This window comes from Cyrtonyx montezumae, unplaced genomic scaffold, assembly GCF_038088225.1.
Source record: "Cyrtonyx montezumae isolate F1298 unplaced genomic scaffold, pur_monq_1.0 scaffold_13, whole genome shotgun sequence".
Lineage (NCBI taxonomy): Eukaryota > Metazoa > Chordata > Aves > Galliformes > Odontophoridae > Cyrtonyx > Cyrtonyx montezumae.
In genome coordinates, this window is record NW_027071859.1 from 20511027 (window position 1) to 20535039 (window position 24013).

At 34.9% G+C, this 24013-nt stretch overlaps 1 protein-coding gene across 1 annotated transcript in view; it reads right to left on the reverse strand.

Moving 5' to 3' along the window:
* Nucleotides 1-24013, reverse strand: part of CSMD1 (CUB and Sushi multiple domains 1) — a 966006-nt gene that overhangs the window by 339779 nt on the left and 602214 nt on the right. Inside the window, exon 6 of the mRNA XM_065730794.1 lies at nucleotides 1659-1771. Within this exon, the coding sequence (XP_065586866.1) occupies nucleotides 1659-1771 (113 nt within the window). The remainder of the gene's footprint in view (nucleotides 1-1658; nucleotides 1772-24013) is intronic.

The following is a 24013-nucleotide window of genomic DNA, read 5'->3' on the forward strand; positions in this document are numbered from 1 at the left end:
TCTGTTTGCTAACTGTACAAGAAATATGATAATCCAATTCTTCACAAGGGAAAAAAATTGTTCTTAGTGCACTGTTGCTTAACAAAGGGTGATGTGTTGGCTCCCATACTGACTTGATTATGAAAAGTTGGCAATGTTAGATATGTTAGTGGAGGCAATTATAAAGCTCATCCCTGCACACACAAAGGAGCACAGTGAGCTGACAACAAGCAGGAGAACCAAATACCACTCTGCTCTGTCCCATTGAAGGAACCATCAGTCCATTGCACTCCCATCTCCAAAAGCTCATAAGAAACCCAAAGGTCCCAGAGTGGATGGAGGGGCACTCCAAAACCTAATTGCATAGACACCTCCTCCACTCCTGCTTCCCTTAGGACCGTCCTGAGGTTCCTCTATCCCAGGGGCTGAAAGACACCCAGACTCAGGACTAACCTCTCCCAAGCCACCTCCAGGGGCCTTGCCCAGAGCCATAATGCTCTACTTTGAACACAGGAGAAGTGCACGTGGGGACTGTACGTGCCTGATTATGGATTGTTTACAGGAGGGACCAATGACAGGGAAAGAGATATATGCAGGATGTAACAGAGGAAGCATTGTACAACGAGAAATGAGTTGAGAGCTAGAGGGTGAGAATTAATGGGCAGGCTTAAATAGGTAACATCACTGTGGGTATTTGATACAGACTGCCTGATCAGGAAGAGGATGATGAGGTATTTTACAGACAGCTGAAAGTAGCTTCAGGATCACAGTCACTGGTTTTCATGGAACCCGATTCTCATCTTATTAAAGAAGAAAGACCGATATGTTAAATGCATTTATCTGCTTTACATGTGTATGCCATGAACCAGAACATACAATTACAACAGTGCATCTGTCATTTCTAACATGTGATGCAGGCCCTACAATTACTGAAAGAATTGGAAGTTCTAAACTCATAAATTATTTGATGGAGTGGAAGGTAAAATTAAATTTAGAAGCACAGATAAATTAAATAGCTTAATGGTTTTCTGAGTTATAGAGCTCCTCTGTTTTCAATATAATTACACTGTCTTTGATCTTGAATGGTCATTTATGAAATACAAAAATCAATAAAGATCCATTCTAAAAATTATATTTTAACCACTGTTTAGGTGAATATAAACAGCAGCTGACAACAATGACATATACTTATCTTCCTTAAAAGTTGTATAGGCAATGCTATGTAAGAACCTGAAATCAATTTTATGCTGTGCCAGGGAGGAGCTAAATATCTAAATGATGAATGTAGCTTCTGGATAAGAGTTTCATTCTGAGTAATGAAGGAAGACAGTGTTGAGATGGGGACAAGTCTTGTGCAGAAGTGACTTAGAAGTCAATTGCAAGTTGCATTCCAAGCATGTTTTTAAAGCAAGGACCAGACTGAATGCAAAACAATTCATTATAGAAAATGAGATCAAGCAAATACTTAAAGCAAAACTGCAATGTGGCAAACAGATAGTATTTTAAAAAATAAATCCTTGCAGGTGCCTGACTGTAACAGCTACTCAAGTTTAAGAGTAGTAGTAATATGAGTCAACTCTTTACTGTCCCTGATATTTAAAGACACCTTTCTACAACCACTACTTTACCAATGTTTAAAGGTAAAGGAATTTTTCTGCTGCAGCTTTTATATTTCCTACCTTGGAACTGAGCATTAAATCCTTTTCGTCGGTGGTTGCTGTCAGATGTAAAATGGAGTCGTAACCAGTTCTTACTGCTGATAACAGGAGAAGGTAGATTCATACCAGTCAACCTGGAAACATAAAGAAGACCCTAATGTCAAGACTGCCAAATATCACATGTAAAGTACTTTAAAGGTAATTAAGAAAACAACAAAATCCAAAATATACTGATGTTCCATTTACTTTCATGAATTTAAAACTGGGTGAAAGATTTAAAATAAATGTAATCTGTGGGTTTTGGAGTTTATTTTGTCATCTCTTTTACAATTACTCTTCTGTTTTACCCATTTCCCCAATTTTGTGTTCAGCTCAATAATTATGTATACTTGGATATTAGTTATTTGTTCCAAAATATTTGTTCCCAGATAAGAATTAAACATAACAGTTTCACAGGAAAAAGTTAAAATTGTGTTTTCTTCACATGGAACATGAAATAACAGAATATCTGTAGTAGCTAAGAATAATCTACCAGGGTTCAGAAGTGGAGAGAGGGAGCAGGGGAGAACATGAAGAAAACCACTGACTGAGTAATCGAGATGGCTCTTGCTGTATAGGAAAATTCTGATAAGCACTGAGGACCAGAAGAGTTTGCCACAGACCTTTGTATCAATATATTTCATCAACTTGGGCCTGAGAATATAAGCTTGAATGAAATCAAGCATTTGTGAGTATAAAAAGGATGGAAGAAAGGAATGCAAACATCGACAAGTCATGAGATAAGACTTAAACCAAAGTCTTATCCAAAGTTGAACAATTTAAAAAATTCAGAATCTTTCAGTATACAGATATGAAGGCTACATTCATAATTGCTCAGTTTTGCTACATAGTATTTCCTAAATCTTGAGACAAAAATTATTAAACATTACCAGATAACAGCATGCTGTGATAGTTCCTCTTTACAAGGAAATATTCACACATTCAGTAAAAGGCTGTGTTTCCTAATCACACCATGCAGAGTCACCATGACAACATTACATTCTTTACACTCATTAAAAGCATCACTGCATCATATAGAAATATTCACCATAAAATATTTTTGATAGGTTTCATATGGAAAGACTAATAAGGGAAAAGTAAGATGACAACTTTGTGACAATCTCAGCAATTTTTCAAAATGCATTATTATAGAACATTTTCAAAGTCTTGTAGAATCCCTTCCCTTCAGTCCCTTCTCATGGCATTTACTAATCACTGCATGTAAACATGCTAATGTTTTAAATACTACTTGAAACTAAATTACTACAATTTAATATAAAATTATTTAGCATTACCATTTTTGTTTGTTTGTTTACCATTAAAGAAACAAAATTTAAACAACACAGCCATGTTTAGATTCCTTACATTGGAAACTGTACTCAGTCCTATAATCAGAACTGGGGATATTCAGGCTGAATGAGAGGAAACTTTCCTCTCTGGAAGAATGGAAGATTCCCGGGGAAGATTTAGATTAGAAACATTTTTTCTCTGAAAGAGTGGTCAGGCACTGGAATGGCCTGCCTAGAGAGGTGGTTGAAGCACCATCCCTAGTGCTGTTCAAGAAGCGTTTAGATGAGGTGCTAAGGGATTTGATTTAGTAGTTGGGTAGGGATAGTGATAGGAGGATGGTTGGACTAGATGATCTTGTAGGTCCTTTCCAACCTTATGAACCTATGAACCTATGAATGGTCAGGCACTTGGAGTGTGCTGCCCAGGGAGGTGGCTGAGTCACCATTCCTGGAGATGTTCAAGAAACTATTAGATGTTGTACTTAAGGACATGATCTAGTGGGTAAATATTGGTGGTAGGTAGACAGTTGTACTAGAAGATCTTGGAGGTCTTTTCTAACTTAGATGATTCTATGAGAAAAAAATTGATGTGTTGCCCCACAATTGATTCAGATAAACATCTCCACAGAAAAAAACTTCAAATTTCTCACCTAGCCTCAGCAAAATTTTATGTGCATGCTCACATAGGGCTCATGAAAAAAGGATAAAAAGATGGTTTCAATCTTATCTAATGTAAGCTGTTGGCAATGCAGTAGTCTGCACCTTGTCTAAGATCCTACAGAGTTAAGGGAGTAAAAAAATACTTTGGGAGTGCACATTACAAGTGGAATTTTAGACTTCTATATCAATTTGAGACTAATCTCACCTTAGAAATGGGAGTTAGAATAACTAGATTAGTAAATAGCAACATCTGAATCTCATCTAAAGCATACAAATTCCGTTATAACTCACCTCACATGAGGTGATATGCCAAAACATAATTTTATTCTCTGAAGGTGGCCTTCTCAGTTTCTAATTACTCTTAATTTTGTGTCAAAACAATCATAGAATGGTTTGTGTTGAAGGGATCACTAACATCATCTAGTTCCAACCTTCCTGCTATCAGCAAGAGACAACTCCCACTGGACTGAGTTGCAGAAAGCCCCATCCAACATGACCTCAAATACCTCCAGGATGGGGAATCCACAACCTTACTGGGCAACCTGTTCCAGTGTCTCGCCACCCCTATAGTAAAGAATTTCTTCCTAGTGCCTAGTCTAAATGACCCTCTTCCAGTTTAAAGCCATTTCCCCTCATCCTGTTGCAACCTACCCTCACAAAAAGTACAAAACCAGTCTTTTTTTGTACTTTGCTATACAACACAGAGGATGTTACTCCTTAGCATACTTCATTTTTGGCTTCAGATCAAAGCCAAAGGCATTTTCCTATTTTAATTTTTATCTATTGTTTGGAAAAAAAAGGTTTTATTAGGAACACTTTGGTTTATTAATTCAATAGTATTAGCAAATATTTTTTCTTTGTTATTGCTCTGATATTTGATTAACATAACTGGGAAAATATTCTGTGGCACTCTATATAGCATATACTTCCTCTGTAATACTGTTACTTTTTTCAAGCTGGTGAATAAAAGAAGAATAATTCCTTATATGTCCAGGTTTTTGCTTATATATGGCTTTCATTGTCCAGCAAGAGTGGAACATTAAGCTCTAGGACACAACAATCAATTAGACTTTATTATTCCACGTACTGATCATCAACCCAGGTTCTAAATCCTGCAGGCCATTCTTCATGGGCATTTTTGAGTACATAAAGGATCTACATTTGCACTTAAAAAGTCTCTTATTTAAAGACAAACAAGATGATATTCTCAGCATAGATTGTTGTGTCAGCAGAAACATTAAGTTTGTGGTAATTAAGTCCTTTCATTTGCAGTTGCCTCTGTGACACTTTCAAAACAAGCTAGTATGAATATATAAATATAATGAATTAAAACAAGTTTTTCAGTTCAGTGTAACTAATTTCACTAATAACATTTTTCCACTACATATCTTACATTGGATGAGTTGTTTCCTTTTCTTGAATGAAAGATTTGAGGTGCCCCACTTGGATTTGTTACAAAATAATTGAAGGGAAAAAAATAAAGGAAACTCATTATTTAAAAAATTAATAGGAATGAGTATTTCAAAAAATGCATTTTTTCTTGGATTTTAATTTGCAGAATTGATGTTGGCTCTTCTGACTGAAGACAGCAGCTTGCCTATTGCTCATAGAGATTATAAATCCATAAAACATCAGCTGAGCTCAGTGACCCTCTGACACCTCTACCCTAAATCAGGGGGGGGGCAAATTTGTGCAACAGGTACATATACAACCCCTTTTTGTACATGAAAACTAGATTGTATATAAAAGTGTCTTTATACCTCTTCTTCAGGAGGTAATGCAATATGAGCATCCTGTCACAGTGCAAGAGCTTAACTGTCAGCTGTAAGCAAGCATTATGCTCAGCAGGATAGGTCTACAGCACATAACAGCCTTATTCTTAGTCATCACATGACTCAAAGCACACAGCAATCTTTTTACACTACATTAACTCATATATTTGTGTTACACCTTATCCTATGAGTCCAAAACTCATAGGATAAGGTTTTGAGCATAGGCATTATCTGTATACACCACAAATTTCTGTACCTCTGCATTTCTGCATATGTATATTCCAATCCCTCATATTTGCATTCAGCTATCCAGACCATAACTAAAGTGGTCCACTCTTACCAGACAGCAGTATTCAGGCTGTTACATTTATCCCCCAGTATTAATCCAATTTATTCCTAACATAGCATGGCCACTTATAACAAAGTTAAAAGGATTTGGCTCCTATTAATCAAGTCTGTCTTCCAACTCTCTTTCATGTGAAGTTGCTGTAAGGACTATCAACTGTGAAAGGCTTACATAAAACCTTTGGAATAAAAGGTAGCATGACCGACTAACATGCATAACTGATTGAGAGCTTTGCATTACATGAGGGGAAAAAAAAAGAAAAAAAAGATGAATCTCAGGTTAAATTTATTTTTGATTCCCTGATTTTCACTGAAATGTGTAGAACATTATGTGTTGTATGGTAACATTATATAACATGTAATCAATTTTCTTTTTGGTATTAAGAATTATTTCAATTGAAAACTTTGACTTTATTCTTGTGGATGTGAAATTCAACCTAGTTTGATGATACAAAGAATGCTCACAATGTCATTTACTTATAATTATGTATATTGCCTCAGAATGTGTTTTTGCATAGTGGAAATCATAGCAATAATTCTAGAAGCCCAAGATTAATGTAAATAACATTATATTTATATGGGCATCTTTATTTTTAACTAGTGAAAGTTAAGAAACAGTCCATTCTGTCTGAAAAGAGCGTTAAACTTCAGCTGATGTGGTGTTTTTTTTTGTTTGTTTTTGTTTTGTTTGTTTTTATGGACTGATTTTAACAATGTATGAAACGTCCTGAATGTTCTGAAAATCTCTGATCTATACTGAATTCATATTGAAATCTACAGGATGTTTAAGTACAATAAACTTGCAACATTGTCTCTACCTGGTATTGGAAATATCTTAATTTATTTTTCTGTTTCAAAACATCAAAAATAGAATTTTAATGACATTAAAGCATTTCTAATCGTTCATTGTATAATGTGATGATTTTGCTGTGATGCAAATTCTTAGTATCTTTAAAAGTATTTATTAAAGCATTTAGTATCTTCATGTGGACATAGTTTCAGAGCTTAAGTAATTACACCACATGATTTCACTGTAATCAGCAAATATAATACTTGGATGAGACATTAGCATAACTTTAGCTAAGCGATGATAATATTTAAACAGGTAAACAGTCTTCTTACTCAGTATGTTTGTATGATAAAACTAAAAACCAAAGAAATCCAACTCACCATGTAGGTATAGCACTAAGCATATATTCATGCTATGTTCTTCATATTTCTAAAAATGAATTTTTCCCTAGGAATTGAAGCTTTGTGCAGATCTCTCACTTTTTTTTTTTTTTCCTATGCACGTTAAGCACTGAATTAAACAGAACAACGTATTTATTCATTTCAGTGATGGGATGCAGCTCACTGATATTTTCAAGAGGTATAATTAGCCTTGTTCAGTTTCATTGATGCTTGGCTTATCCTTTAAGTATAAAGCTTCTCCTGCCAGTTCTAAAGCTAGCCTGGGCATAGACCTAAGGCAAGTATTCACATTCTTAGTACATCTTGTCAAGCTTATCAAGTTGACTTATCCACATTTCTGACACATTTTCCTTCCATAGACTACATGATTTTGCTCTTGTAATTCTAAAGCTAAGTATTTATTAAGAAAATCAAGAAGCCTTGCCAAGCAAGCATAGTTATATGAAGCCTGTTCATACAAAAATAGGCAACAAACACACTCTCATTGCAGATATATCCCTTCTAAGCTTTACGTGCGGTGTATTTACAGTTAAAAATAAAAGTTAAAGAAGTAAAGATGGTTACCAAACAGATGGTACAGGCAGTTCTCATTACATATAAATAACATATTATTAATTTCAGGTACTCTACAGTTATTGACAATAAGAATATATTTTGTGATTGTTCACTTGAGTGAATAGTGGGATAGGGAGAGAAAACTTTTCTGGTTAAGAGTACAAGCACATAATAGCTGTTCTTAATAATGCATTATATGGAAGCCAAGATATTTGATTTGAAACCAGCACAGAATTTAATCATCATTTCTAAAATATGACTCTTATCATTAATAAGATTATCAGTGACATTAGAATGCAACACTATTACCAGAAGGTGAGTTCATTCTCTGTTCTTATGTGCATTATTCTTATTATTTTTAATTTTATTTAATAGAATGTATTTTTTTTGTTGTTTTTGTTGTTGTTATTGTTATTTTTTGGCGGGGGGAGGGGGGGTGGTCAGCCAGTCTTTGTGTTATGTGAGCACAGAGTTTGATGAGCTACGATGTTTGAATCAAGTCTTCTCCCAAGTTTTTTTTTTTTTTTTTTTTTTTTTGTGTTTGTGTGTGTGTGTGTGTGTGTGTGTGTGTGTGTGTGTGTGTGTGTGTGTGTGAATAATTTAGAGTTCCTATTTAAAATTTTTCTTATCTCTTTTTAACAGCCAACTGTCTTTTGGCTAGAAAGTATTAACAACAATGAGTATTGTGACATAGGTATTTTTAACATGGCTAAGAAGCAAAACCCTTCAGAAAGCAAATGAATAACTTAGCTAGATTGCAACACTGCTATTTTTAACTGATGACATGATGGGTAATTTGCTGTTGTATCAAATTTTCATGTATTTTGACATTGCCTGTACTGTTTTATTAAGTTTTTTGCCTACTGTATGGGAACTGTTGAATCACAGCCTGAACCACTGACTGATAACCTGAGGTGAACACTGAATCACCTGCAGGAGCAGAGGTGAAGGCAATTCACCTGCGTGACCAGAAGGAGTGGAGTCTGGCTCCACCTCTCCTAGACCCCACTTAAGGGCCAACCACCATCAGGGAAAGATCTCCTGTTGGAGATTCCTCCCTTGTGGAGTTCCATTGGTGAACCTTGATCTTTGGAGAAAGGTAAGCACTTCCTGTATTATTGGGTGTCTCTTTACCATCTAGATAATCCATCTGAAAATATACCATATATCCTGACTACTTATACCGTTCAGTACTATTCATTTAGGTCATCATCCCACACCTACATTGTACATAGTATACCCAGCCAACCTGTATTTTTAATATAAGGATTAAAACAAACTAATTCTAAGAAAAAAAATACATAAAACATCAAAGGCTTTAATGTGAAAATACAAAAAAATGGTTATTCATAAAACAGAAACAATATGCTTATGTCATACTTAGTTATACCTTTTGTAATATCATCCTATGTTAAATAAAAAAAGAACAAGAATTTTACTCTGAAGATTAATTACTGAAAGATTTTTTTGCTATATACACTTATATTGAAGAAAACCTGAATGGCAATATCCGTTCACCATTCTCAAGAAAAAAATGTCATATTTCACCAGAATTTAGTGTGGGTTATTTGAAAATACTATCTGATGCCAAGAAAGAAAAATTGTTGAAACCTACAATGCGAAAACAAAGGTAGCCAGGATTTAGTCCTTCACAGCAGAAACATCACTGTCAGGCATGGATACATTTTCATACTCCTGTGATGGTGCCTTTCCTTTATCATGAGTAATCCTTTAGTCAGATAGATACAACTACAAAATTGAAGTAACAACAACAAATATAGACTGTCAAGCTTGAAAAAATAAATACTTTAGTGAAGAAATACCTTACACTTCTAATAAAGCCTTGAGGAAATTCTGTCTTCACTCCATCATTTTTATTTTTTTTTTTTTGTAAATAAACTCATGAAAGGAGAAATAGCTTTGTATATCTTAACAGTAAGGAGTTCGAGAAAAGGAACAACCAAAATATCCAAGACAGCAGATGTCACATTGTATAAATGAGGACTGTATAAATGAGATTAAGTTATTAAGAACAATATGCAGTTTATAAAGCAAGTTATTGCCTCAACTTAGTAATTACTATCTTAATATTTGCCAGTGAAAGTTGGAAATCTAACGAAAGTGTGGACAGTTTGACAGCAAAAGCTTCAGGAATATAGTCGTTGAAAAAAACACATTTACAAACAGATTTAATTACTCAAAGTTTACAACTCTGATTTTCTGATGCTATTAAAAAAAAAAAAAGTGAAATATCTGGAGTATAAATTAACCATGACTATAAATCACCTATTCAGTATATGTGCCCTTGCATTGCAAGAAGAACAAACAGCCAACTAAGAATAAGAATTTCTTCAAATACTGCTTGTGATTAGTGGGATTCACCAGGTACATGTAGAAGTAGACTAAGAATTTCTTCTATTCTCTTAGTTAAATTTTCATTAATTACAATGAATGTCTGAAGTAGTTTACATTCTGGTTTTGTACAAATTTCACAGTGAAGTTTTTTTTGCTTCAGATAAGGTATTGAGAGCATCTTAATTTTAACTGCGGTACTATTACATGATTTGTACCAGTCCAACTAAACTCCAGTTAATACTGCTGTTGAAAAGTTTTGCAACAGTGTCCTCTCCTATCAGGAGAACTATTGTTTCCCAAACACTGAATATTTACTTCTCCAGCACTGCATGAGTGTCCGATCAGCATTATTATTATTCAATATAATCAACTCTTTACTGAAAAAATTCTCTATGGATCAATTAAACATAATGCAAGTTTAGTGTTTTGTATAGCTCACTGAAGTATTTTAGCATTACTTGAGTCCAGTTATTGTAGACATTTCTTCCCGGAAACAACTACATTTCAATTCCCAGCAGTAGAATATATTTTTTTGTGGTTCATTAGATTAAAGCTTGTAAAAGATTACAACACTTCAAGAGGTCTTATGATGTTTAATTATCTACTTTAAGTACATTTTACAAAACACTGCTGACACACCAGTAAAGTGTGGATTTGTTATCTTTTATGACTAAATTATACCCAAAAGCTGGTATCAAGCTACTAGTCTCTTAAGTCAATTTCTTTAGTAATATTGAATTGCAGTGGTAATGAACACTAACAAAATACCGTTATAAAGTCTCCAAATTCTAAAATGCGTTCAAAAATTCACTGATATTTAACTTATAATGAACCATTTCCCAGATGCTAAGGACAATGATAAAGCACCCTACTCATTACCAACGCACCATCTAAAATGATTTGAGGAAACAATGCAGAATCATGAAGAAACAGAATCTTTAGAGTTGAAATGGATCTTTAAAGTTTATCTAGAATAACTCTCCTGGAAGTAACAAGCACACCTACAGCTAGATCAGGATGTTCAGAGCCCTGTCCAGCCCTATCTACGTGTCCTCAAAAGTCTCCACAGGTCAGTGCTTCCACCACTTCTCTGGGCAACCTGTCACAGTGCCTCACCATACTTACTAGAAAAAAACTTCTTCCTTCTATCCAATCTATGTACCCCCTCATTTAGTTTGAAACCATTTCTACTTGTCCTGTCACAACAGACCATGCGAGTCACACTCCTTAGTTCCCATAGCCCTGCTCTAGATACTGAAAGGCTGCTATCAGGTCACCACAAAGCCTTCTGTTCTCCAGGCTGAACAGCCCCAGCTCTCTTGGCCTGTTCTTGTAAGAGAGATGTTCCATGCCTTGGTAATTTTGGGGCCCTCCTCTAGGTGCACTGTAACAGGTCCAAGTTTTTCCTGTACTGAGGACACCACATCTTGACACATTACTCCAGGTGTGGTCCCATCAGATCAGAGCAAAGGGGCAGGATAATCTCCCTTGACCTGTTGGCCACATTTCTTTGATGCAGCCCAGGATACAGTTGACCTCCTGGTCTGTAAGTCAATCATGTACTCTGTGCTCTACCCATACACCTCCAAGCTTGTACTGATATCAGTACGAGGTGTGAGACCTTGCATTTGGCTTTGATAAACCTCATGAGTTTCACCTAGGCCCACTGCTCAAACCTGACAGAATGGCATCCCATCCCCCAGGTATGTCAACTGCACCACACCGCTTGGCATCATCCTTAAACTTGTTGAGGGTGTATTCGGTCCTGCTATTGATGTCACTGATGATGCTTAAAGACCACCGTCCCCACTACTGACCTCTGTGGGAAACCAGCTGTCAATCTCCAACCAGACATTGAGCCACTGACCACCACTGTATGGGTACGATCTCAGAAACAGTTCCTCATCCATCACACAGTTGACCTATCAAATTCATATCTTTCCAATTTTGAGAGAAGAATGTGATGGAGAACTGCGTCAAAGGTCTTACTGAAGTCCAGGTAGATAACATCAGTGCCTCTTCCTTTGTCCACTGACACAGTTATATCACCATAAAAAGTGACAAGGTTGGTCAGACAGGACCCACCCCTGGTGAAGCCATGTTGGATATCCCATATCCCCTCCCATGTGCATAGATTTCAGGAGGATCTGCTCCATAATCTTCCCCAGCACTGAGGTGAGACTAGCAAGTCAGTAGTTCCCTGGGTCATCCTTTCTACCTTTGTTAAGAATTTGTGCTGTACTGCCTTTTCTCCAGTCACTTCAGTTGATCAACATGACTTCTCAAATGTTACTGAGCATGTCCTGGCTATTAAGTCATCCAGTTTCCCCAGGACTGTGGAATGCATTTCATGGGGACCCCATAGACTTAGGAATATTCTGGTTCCACAGGTGGAACTCACCTTTTAGTTTTATAAACAAGAATCAATTAGATTATGTGTGTTTATATATTATATATACGTATATTTTCAATCACTCTTTTCTGAACAATCTAGGCCTAGTCTTATAGAATGGGATATTCTGGAAACTCTGAGGACAGCCTTTTACCCAAAGAACTGTGAGGTGACAGAGTAATTATTTCCCCCAAACATTACACAGCTGGGAACTGTTGTTCAGCTTCAGTAGGTAGGGAAATGCTGCTCTGAATTTCTCAGCCTTGCCTAGTATCCTTTCCTGGGGCTGGAGGATAAATAATGTGGAATGGATTAGAGTAAAATAATAGAAGAATGAGTTAAAACATTTCATCTATAGAAAGGAAAATTCAGAGGAGTTTCTCAGATTCATGGTACAATGCACTTGTTTATTTAGAGATATTGTCTCATGTTTGAATCAAGTCTCTCTGCCTAGCTCAGGTCTCCTCTAATAGGAACTAACACCAGTACTGCTGATTTCTGCTAGATAATATAGAAAGCATTATAGATTTAATTCTATACATTTGAACTTGTAAAGAAAACCTCTCATTATTTTATGTTAAACCACTGTATTTGTATTGCAAGTTGTTACTATGTGGTTATGTTATTTCCTTCTGTATTAAAAAAAGTTCTCAAGGGAAAGTTATTTTCAGGATCTCATATTCTTGCCAGTGCACAGAAAATACAGACCAGTCAACTTAGCATCAAGTGCTAATTTTTATGGAATTTAAGTATCATCTTTCAATCGAACATGTATTCTGACAACTACTGCCCACCTGAACTAAGAAACACGGACAGCAGAATTTGACAAAGCGCTCTGGAAATAATTAGCTCCCTGGCTATAAGAAAACCTTCACTTCATCAAACTAAAATAATTCATTCATGTTATCTGGAAACAGCACTTAGCACTGTACCTTTAGCATCTTCCATTTTCCTTTACTTATAAGTAAACAGATTTTCCTTTCAGCAAATCAAATGAAGCAGATCTACTGTATGTCTAGTCTGTTACTGAAATGAATTCTTTAAATGGAAAGTAGAGTATGAGGTGCAGGTGCCCATGTGCTGGCAGCAGGGCCCCGTGCCGCACACTGACTGTTCCAGATACCCAGGGCACAGCTGGGCCTGCTGAGAAGATGGCAGTGATTCTGGGACTCCCACTGGACAAGGTTTACCCTAAGGACTGCAGTCTGTAGGAAGGACCTACACTGGAGCAAAGTAAAAATGAGCAATAGAGAGCTGATGTTTGGCTCTGCCATTGCAAATCCCCCATGTACTGCTTAGGGTTGAAGAGCGAGGCAGAAGTCAAAAATAAAGGAGTGAGGCTGAGCCTGGCAAGTTAATGTCTTTCTTCCACACCATCTTACTCTGTTTTTCATTGTCAGTGAGGTAATCTTCCACAGGCTGAGTCTGCTCTGCCTATGTCACTAATTGGTAAGTGATCTCCCTCCCTGTTTCTACCTCAGCACATGGGCCTTTCCACTTTTGTGGAAACCAGAGATTACTGCATCCAGATGTAGAGTCCTCAGAAAAGGAAAGACATGGACCTGTTGGAGTGCAACCAGCAAACGGTGACATAAATGATCCAAGGAATGGAACACCTCTCCACAAGAACAGGCTGAGAGAGCTGGGACTGTTCAGCCTGGGGAAGAGGAGCTGTGAGGTGATGTGATAATGTGATAGCAGTCTGTCAGTACCTAAAGTAGCGCTACAGGAAAGAAGGGGACACACTCTTCAGTGGGGTCTGTTGTGGCAGAACAAGGCAAAATGGTTTTAAGCTCAAAGAGGGTAGATGTAGGTGAGATATAAGAAAAAAGTCCTTTACAGTGAGGGTGATGAGGCACTGGAACAGGTTGCCCAGAGATGTGATGGATGCCACATCCCTCTAGACTTTCAAGGCAAGGCTGGATCAGGCCCTGGGCAAGCTGACCAAGCTGTGGTGTCCCTGTTCATTGCAGGGGAGTTGAACAAGATGACCTTTGAAAGTCCTTTCCACCTCTAAGGATTCTATGATTCTATAGAATGGTTTGGGTTCAACAGAATAGAAGAGACTTTAAAAGTCTTTCCCCATTAGAAGCAATGTGCTTCCTAAGGATAATGGTAAATGCCTGGATCGGTGCACTGCTTAAACAGCACAAGAGGAGAAGTGTATCTGAAAAACTCAGATGAGCAGATACCTTAGGTGACACGTTGAGAGCTGCACAAAATACACAAGTTTTAAGGTAGACCTTCAAGAAATTAAAGGCACAGACACACATGTCCTTGAGAGCCATACGCAGGGGCATGTCCTACAAAGAATTAGAGTACTTGCAGAATATAATAAATCTTTGCTTACAAGTATGTACAAGGACAGAAAAAAAGGATGCTTACAGATGAAATTTGAATCTGATCATGTACAGCCACTGAAGTCTTCAGAATACCTTTTCCACTGTTTACCAGGAGAATGTAATAAAACATAACATAGAAAATTGTCTAAGTTCTGAAGGTAACTGAATTTAGCATTTCTTCTCTGAAACGTTTCACTGCTGTAAACCTCAGTGGTGGTTACCACAAAATATATTATAAAAAGCAGCTTTTAAATCACATATTGATGATGCTAACATAAAAGTTAACTATTTATTATACTCATTGATTAGTAACTAGGACTAATATTACTGCTGTTTGTACAGATTTATGTAACTCAAAAAAGACAGTAGGTAAAAGATAAAAACAAAGACGATGATTGCATTACAAGATGCATTGCTGAATCCTTTCATTTGTTAAAGTTTGGAAAATTGTAGAAGTTTACTGACCAGAAATTTTCAAGAAGCAGACAAATATAATTTATATGTAAAAATTGACTTGAATAAATTATACACTTTGGCAGACACTGATATACTGAACTTTAGGATAGACCATATAAGCTGTTCTGCATTTAACAAGCTACCACCTGTGATTTTGATTGCATAGTGTTGTTTAAATTCAGCATGGGACACTGAGGAGAGAGAGAGTAACACTCTGTCAGCTTCAGATTCCACTAGATTTTGGTATTTCACTACAAATTGAACAGTTAAAGAAACAGAATGCAAATTTGACATAAGTGTTTAAGAAAAATTCTTAATGAATCAAAGAACATCATTTGCTTAAGTCTAAAACTGAGCATTGTTTATATCAGCAAATAACTGCAAGCATTCTCACTTCATGCTTCAGAAATGAATGGAATTAGAAAAAGAATATATATATTTTTTTCAATTAGAAAAAAATGAGACATTTCTCTTTTGACTTTTCAGCTCATGTATTCTAATTAGGGATATTTTAGATGGCCTGGGGGGGAGAGGGAAAATTTGGTTACATTTCTTTTTTACCCAAGCAATAATGCTACGTTCTTGAAATAATTCATAATTCAAGAGTTGGTTTGGTTTTGTTTGCTGCTGTCTTGTTGCTCTTCTTTCTCTAGTTACTAATGTTGAAAGAAGCATTTTTGTTATATTTTTGTACAAATATATTTTGTATATATATATAATATATAATTACTTATATTTTCTAAACAGTTTAACTTCAGTTTATTAACTTTCCTTCAAAAGCCAAACAAACATTTCTAATCTTCTTTCAATGAATACTGTATTCAATGAAAAAGAGGAATATAATAGTTCACCTTTTGCCGCAGAATGGCAGAATTTTTATGAATGATTTGTGAATCAGGTTTGCTAATCATATATTTGATATTAGGCATGACATCATAAACGACTCAGGACACTGAATGGCTGAATTCCTCCCTAACACGGCAAAGAAAACCAAGATGAGACTAAAGCACCTAAATTGTACTCACAGCCTATCTGTCTGATTCAGTTAATCCTGTTGATTCAGGAGTGACTTTCAGTACATCTTTTTAACACATCTGGCAATTCAATTTCTAAATATCCCTCTTAAACAGGTTAATTCAATTGCTAATGCCTAGCTGAGAGGTGAAATGGATTCACAGGTTCTGTTTAGTGTATTTGCTGTCATTTATTGACTACTAAGGAGAGCTTAGACACCTTCCTCACATGTATGCACTAACATACAGATATTTGAGTTCAGATGCTTTATTCTCTGCCCATATTCCACTCAAACACACTACTGCAGCTAACCTGTAGGCTAATCAACTATTAACCTTCTAATCTAGGAAGCTACAGGAAGATATGTCAGTTCTATTTTTAAATAATTAGAAAATAAAATATATTTATAGATCCATGAACTTAGAGAGAATGTGTATAGTTATACATTGCTATTTACTTACTTCATTTTTCAATATGTCAAAGTAATTAAATTTAAACTTTGAATTTTAATAGAGTGGAATTGATTACGATTTCTTTCTGATAAAAAAAAATCATGCATAAAAACTAAGATGTGGCTGCAACAATCCCTGTAACAATTAAAAGATGGACACACTTTAGTTCAAAGGAGTGTTATTTTTCTTCCCCGAATTGCTCTAAATTTTTAAAACATCTAACAGAACTAGAAGTAATCTCTCATTTATCAAGTTATCATGAAGAAAAAATAAGATATATTAATTTTGCACCACTCAGACAGCTGTTATATGTTTTCAGATAAGATATGCAATCCTATTCCCTTGTGAATTGAATGTGTCCTGTAATGAAAAATTCCAGTTGTATTTTTAAATTGCCTTTCATGCAGAAGTTATAGCTGGCCTTAAGATAAAATTATTTGAGAGTAACTTTCACCATGCAATTGGAGCCCAAATGAGATAAAGCTGCTGCCAAGTAATTAGAAAATAATCATGATTTTTGCACATTGGTTTGGGTCACTGAAGAGTTAAAAAAGCTATGGAAATAAGATGTTCCCTAGCATGGGAATCTTCAGTATTTGGAAGTATAAGTATATGGAGTTTTTACATCTGCTTAGGCCTCAAGAAATAAGTAAAACTTTAAAGCAACTTGTTATCATTAAAAAAAAGCACAGTATTGTATTTCTGCCCTCAGTTTAAATTAAGAAAAAAGAGCCTTTTTATTTCCCTAGGTTATAAAATAGTCTTTAAGTACTTTTGAACTCCTACTGACATCAGTGACAGTTTTCAATGCGTAAAACCTGCAGGGGTGCAGCAACAGTGAGTATCAGAAAATAGGAAAGCCCTGAAAGAAAGAAAATCTCAACCTCAAGCATCCCCAAAAAACTTACACCATAGCGTGGAAATACTCTCAAGAGAGCAAACACAAAAAAACGTGCAACCAACAGGATAGGCACTCTCAAAGTAACACATCTGTATAATTATACAGATAAGAAGGCACTACAGATAGGGAGATTGACATGGCATGAAAATGACAATATAAAAGCTGCTTATTATCTCAGTAGGCTCTATAAAATGGTACACCTGATCATTATTGCCTATCCCAATTAGTCATGAGTCCATCAGCAGAGGCTGCAGAATTAACTTTCCTTCCTTTGAGGTAGAAAAGATTTTTGTAGCATTTATTCAATCAGTTCTCAAATTAGCCGATGAGGAGCAGTTTAATGACATGCCAGGTCTATTGTGCCCATGATAATGTGTTTTGTCCTTTCCGATAACGTCAGGTATCTATCATTATAAAAGAAAGAGGCAGTGCAATTTCTTCAGTGGAAATACAGAATTAACTCTTGGGTTACTTAACAGGTTATTTCAGTGGCACTAGAAGAAACAAGAAGCTTCTAATTCAATTTATGGTTATGTGCATACCAGTTTATACACAGGAAACAGCAATGTCATCAACGGAAGATAAGCATTTAAAATAGTCTCACAGTGTGGGTAATTTATTCTCATCATTCACATATATTTTTTCATAATTATATCATCAAATAGTTTGAAAAAAAACCTGCTAAAAATGTGTTATGGTAAAAGATGTTCTGATCCAGCAATCTCAAATAACCAGGGAACACTAATGCATTCTGATCTCACCTTGAATTTATGTTTCTGAATACCGATACCACATTTCTTTCAGACTGAGATGAAGAACCTTGAATGTTTGTAAGCCACAAGAATAAAGAGCCAATAAAGAGCCATTGACTGCCATGTTTCCAAGAACTATCAAAAGTAATTGCACTTCTTCCTCTAGACCCTTTTCTGAGGGTCATAAGATTTGTAAAAGACATAATTTCCTGTCTCATTGTATGCTTACAAAAAGAAACAAACAAACAAAAACACCCTATAATTCTTATCAGATATTTTGCTTTGTCAAGAATATATAGAATATGTTTTGTAATAAATGTATTTTAGCCTATTGGAAAAGTAATCAGAAAGAAATCAGTTATAATTCATTTGCATTGAGTTTAAATACATAAATTCTAAATGCATTTTATTATATAGCATTATTGGCTGATGAATGGTTTATGCACCATATGAAAAACAAGATGATATCAAAACTAAAAAAAACATGAAAATCATTGCAAGAGACATCTGATAGCTCACTGATTGTAGTAAAAACTAGATAATGAGAAGGTTTTGTTTACTTTTTCTGTTTGCTTTCATAAGAAAAGCTCTTACCAGATATTTTACTGCAACATATATAGTGAATGTAACAGATTTGGAAAGTAGAAGAAATATAATAAAAAATAGCAATTATAAAATTATGAAGATAATTACAGTGTTGGTAAACTGAAAGATCTTGCTCTGATCTTAAGAGTAAGCAAATTAAGCTTGTTAATACTCTATTTAACATAAAGACTTGCATTTCTAGCTTTGTGTCAGAGTAAATCATTTTTTAAATAGTTCTTGACAATTATAGATTAATAATAAGCCCTCTCATTGAAGAAAAATACTAATATTTACATATCTACGATCAACTATGACCAATAAGCAATGTGTTGTGAATATTGTATGTTAATGATATTTGAAATAGGATGGCAATAAAGCTGGTGAAAGGGATGAGGACTAATCCTGTGAAGAAAAACTGAGGACACCTGGGCATATACGTTGCCTAGTTTGGAGGCAAAAATAAACAAAAGGCCAAGAGGTGACCTCATTGCTCTCTACAGCTTCCTGAGAAGGGGAAGGAGACCTTCCTAGTTTCTAGGAATTGCTAGTCTCTTCTCCCTGGTAGCCAATGACAGAACTCCTTAGAACAGAACATAGCTACATCAGTAAGAGGTTCAGATTGGAAATTAGGAAAGATTTCTTTTTTTCCAAGGGAGTCAAATATTGGAACAGGGTTCCTAAATGCATCTCAGTGTTCAAAAGGCATCTGGACAATACCGTTATTAATGAGGCTTAACTTTTGGTTAGCTTTAAAGTGTAAGGCAGCTGAAGTAGATGATTTTTTAATGTCCCTTCCAACTGAGCTATTCTATTCCATTCCATCCCATTCTCATATTATATAACATTAAACTCTATGAACTTAAAAGGACAGGCTCTTTAATGTCAACTAACCTCACATCTGGAATACTTAAAAAGACTAAAGCCTACATGATTTTGCCATATGAATAAAGATGCTAAGAAAAAAGAAAAAAAAAGAAAAAAAAGAAAAAAAAGAAAAAAAAGATCTGGAGAGTTATGATTCTGAGGAGGATAAAAAAGAAGAAACATTTCCCATGAAATTAACCACTTTCTCAGAACTTGAAAGAATGGTATTTTTAGCTAATTTTACTTTGCAGATAGCATAATTTATTTATGTTATTCAATTTTTAAAATCATATTTTTATTTCCCTAATTTTGTATATTATAATTAATAGCTTTGCTTGCAAATTAATTTACTAATTCTATTTTCATACCATCATGCAGATAAAGCTGAGTAGAACCAGAAGGTTATACTTACAAAGGGGTCAACAATTCATGTATTAATATTTTGCTTCTATTTGTAATGGAAGGAAACTCATAGCAATCATCCACTTCAGCCTCAGTAGGTTTTTCTTTCCTAACAATATTTTTCAATATAGTTTTGTCTTCTGATCAAAGTCACTAATTAATTAGTTAATGGAATATACTCCTAAAAAGAGATAACATTTAAAACCAACCAACCAACCAAAACATATATGTATATAAAATATATAAAACCAAGGTCAAGCACTCATAAAGTTCATGGAAGTAATGGCATAGCTAAAAAACAACCAGCTTGAAGTTATACTTCCTCCAAGTATAAGAAGTATATGAAACACTGACAGTTTTTACTTCGACATCCTGTATTGTCCCATTTTTTCACATGTACATTGCTATGTCCATTTTATCTCACAGGGTGTTGGGAGAAAAAGTCATGGATCTCTTTGTGTCATATCTGTGTACATATCCCAGAACAGGGGACACCTAGCCTACCAGCTTGCTACTGCAGTACAAATAAATAAAGAAAATAACTCTACACTGATTAATAGAACATTTTCATAAATAAAAGAGATTTCAAAATAATTGGATAGAAATACTGTAGGATGCGCAGTACTCTGTGTCTTCAAGATCCTATACTAAATAGTGATACAGGTAATCAGTCAACCTGTGGTAATGAGAGTGCCAAATAAGAAAAAAGTCTATTAAAGAAAAGCAAAAATAAATATATATATATATATAATGTACTACTAGAATTTCTGTGCAGGAGCTTTCTTATTCTTTTATTATTAGTCTGTTCAATTGAAATTTTTGAGGAGGGAAATTCTTGGAAGTATAATGAAAATCTGCTGAAAGCATCAATCAAAACCTGTCTTTTGGCTCTGTAGATAAAAGTTTTATGAATCTATTCTTCTAAATAGCAGCCTAATTTGGCAAAAAACTCTTTTTATTTTTGCATTAAACTCCTTTTACTTTTGTGTTCATGAGCTGCATACTAAAATGTTCAGAGCAGAACTAGCGTATTTGAAAACTGATATCTGGTAAAGGATTCCATATTTTTCATCAGATAGTATACTTCATGAAGCAATAAATCAACAAGTATTTCTTAAATACAAGCACCTTTTTCAAGTAGAACTTAGTTCAAGCTTAAACCAAAATTTTCTTCATTGTTTTTTTGTTTGTTTTTTTTTTTGAACATGGAGATTCCTATGCAGAAGATAGATGGGGACTTTCTTTGTCCCAGTAATTCCTAAAAATAAAAATAAAACAGAACACAGATATAATTCCTATGATCTGTGGCAAATAGTTACTATGACCAGTCTTAGGGGATACATTTAGGCCTTGATACTCAGCATGCTGGACAAAAATTAAAGCAAATTCTATCTCATCCTGATCAAATTAAATCATCATAAATGAATAGGTGAGAAGGAAATGAAATAATTTACCCAATAAAAATTCAATTTATTTTTCCATTAGAAATGTTTGATAAGAATACTGTACAGTGTATCAAAATAAAGCATGAAATCTCACTGGTGTACTCTGGGATTTGATCTCATTAGAGCATCTCCTTTCTCAGAGGTATAATCCCTTTATTTTCTAAGAGACTCAAACTCTAGCATATTGTAGGGCCCAGTCCCACAGTGAAATGATAAATGCTGTACTTTTAAATCATAGTTTTGCTGCTTCAAAAGGTATAGAACCAGGGAAAATAGATATGTTTACACTGTTCTGTGTTACTTTGAAATTGCACATCATTTGTTTATGGGATGGTAAGCCTGATACTAGACTAATACTAGACTACTAATACTAGAAAGCCTTTATCTCCATCTCTATAACAGGAATAATATTTGCCCTTTTTTATTGAGTATTTTCAGAAGTGGTGATAACAAATATTGCATAAAACTGAGAATTATTCATCATCTTCATATCTAACTAAGCAATTTTATCCTCTGTAAGTTTCTCTCTTACACCAAATTCTCTCTTTCCTAGGTCTAGTTGCTTTGTGTTGCATGTTTGATCGAATGCCATTCCTGTAGCATTATTATCAATCTTTCAAAGGTATAGAACAACAAATGTTTGCATTTACTTACTGAGAATGAGCACAGGGGCCTGATTAAGCTGGCAAATTTCAACAGCTTCACAGAGCAAAAGGAAACGAGGAAGTTAGTTATTTTTGTTCCAGAAAATAAGGACCTCAGAAAAGCTAAGCAGTAAATGGATTCATTGTAGAGCTCCTACAGAGAATATTTTTCTTTAAAGGTACTGGGAGCTCTTCTTCCCAATGTGTAGTGCATTGTTTGCTGTATGGAACTGGACAGATTAGAAAATAAGGAACGGTCAGCACACTCCAGGGAGCCCCTATTTCCACAAGACATACCTTGCCCTATACTTTCTAGTAATTGCTCCTATCAGAATTGTTTAATTGATTTTATAATTTACTAAATCAAGAATAATAATAATAAAAAGGTGAAAGTTTTGACAGTTACATCAATTTTAGTCTTGAACGGGAACAGCTTTTGTGATTATAAATAATCATTCTAATTCTTCTTTAATTTCTTCCAGAATTAATGAGTTTATTTCCAACACGTCTTCAAGCCTGGCCTATAGAAAATAATTCATGTCCATAGCTGATACAATTCTGGGTTTCAGGACACAAATTTCAAAGACACTTGTATGCTTTAAAATATAAGTGACATTAAGCAATATAAGTGACATTAAGCAATATAACCATAGATAATTATATTTCAAGGCATTAAAAATGAAATTGAAGACTACTGATAAGGAAAACAGGAATATTTTCTATGAACTAAATTAAAAAAAAAAAGAAAGAAAGAAAAGAAAGGAAGGGGAAGAGTGGCAACAAAACAGAAAAATCATTATATGAAAGATAGAGGGTGAAGTAGCAGACAGAGATTCTGAGATCCCTTGAAGGATCCTGAGAGATAAGCAGTAATTTTAAAAATCCAACAAATTTAATTGATATTTAAGCAATCACTTACCAAAATGTGTTCCAAATGTCCTGTTTACATAATTCAGCAACACATCCTTCATTTACATCTGTATTTTTTTTTCTTCACATATAAGTCTAACACACAAGATCTAAAAAAGCTCTTTTTCTACTAATGACAGAGAAAAATATTATCTTTTTTTTTTCCCACACTTCGTGTCTACTCTCCTTCATTACAGAGTATTCTTGAAGAAAGCGTTTGTCTTTTAGGATTCACAGTCCTAAGTATCTATTAGCATCTTTGACAAAAGTTATAATCTAGTATCAGAACATGAATGAACATCTGTCAGAGCTGTATCCCATTCAGAGGTCCCTTCCATATTTAGCTACTCTATGATTCTGTAAAAATTTCTTATTTGCAGCGTACTTGTTCCCTTAAAACCTCTTTGAAATTATCTCTGACCTTAAAGGGCTATAGATTCAGAATTTATCTTTCATTCCAATAGGACACATCATTTTCAGAATTACGTGAATTCAATCACCTAAGATAAGTTTTAATACAGACATTTCAATTTTATATTCAATATTCATTAGCATTTAATTTGTTGTGAAATTCAGTTACTTTACACAGAATTCAAACCTGATTTTGATGATGGGGTAAAAATAATTGCTGTTTTCAGTCTCCTTCTGGTGATTATAGAGATGATGGAATCAGACTCTTAGAGATATGCAATGCAAAGTCTAGTTGCATCATCAGGTAAATTCCAACTATGAAGAAAAATAACCACAATACGTATGGTTAAACATTCTAACTGTTTGTTATGGGACTTCCATTCCAGGAGATAATCAGCAAGAAGGACTGAGAAACCTGATGTGGCTTCATACCAATTCTATTTCAATCAAGAGGTTGGAACAAGTGACTTTCCCAGCCTAAAATCTTCATGAGCCTATCATTTTATAAATATCATCATCACACTATAACCAATATTGTTTTTAAAAGAAACAGCTATGACATATCACGTTCTTCCTATTAGGTTTATGGAAGACAGGTTTC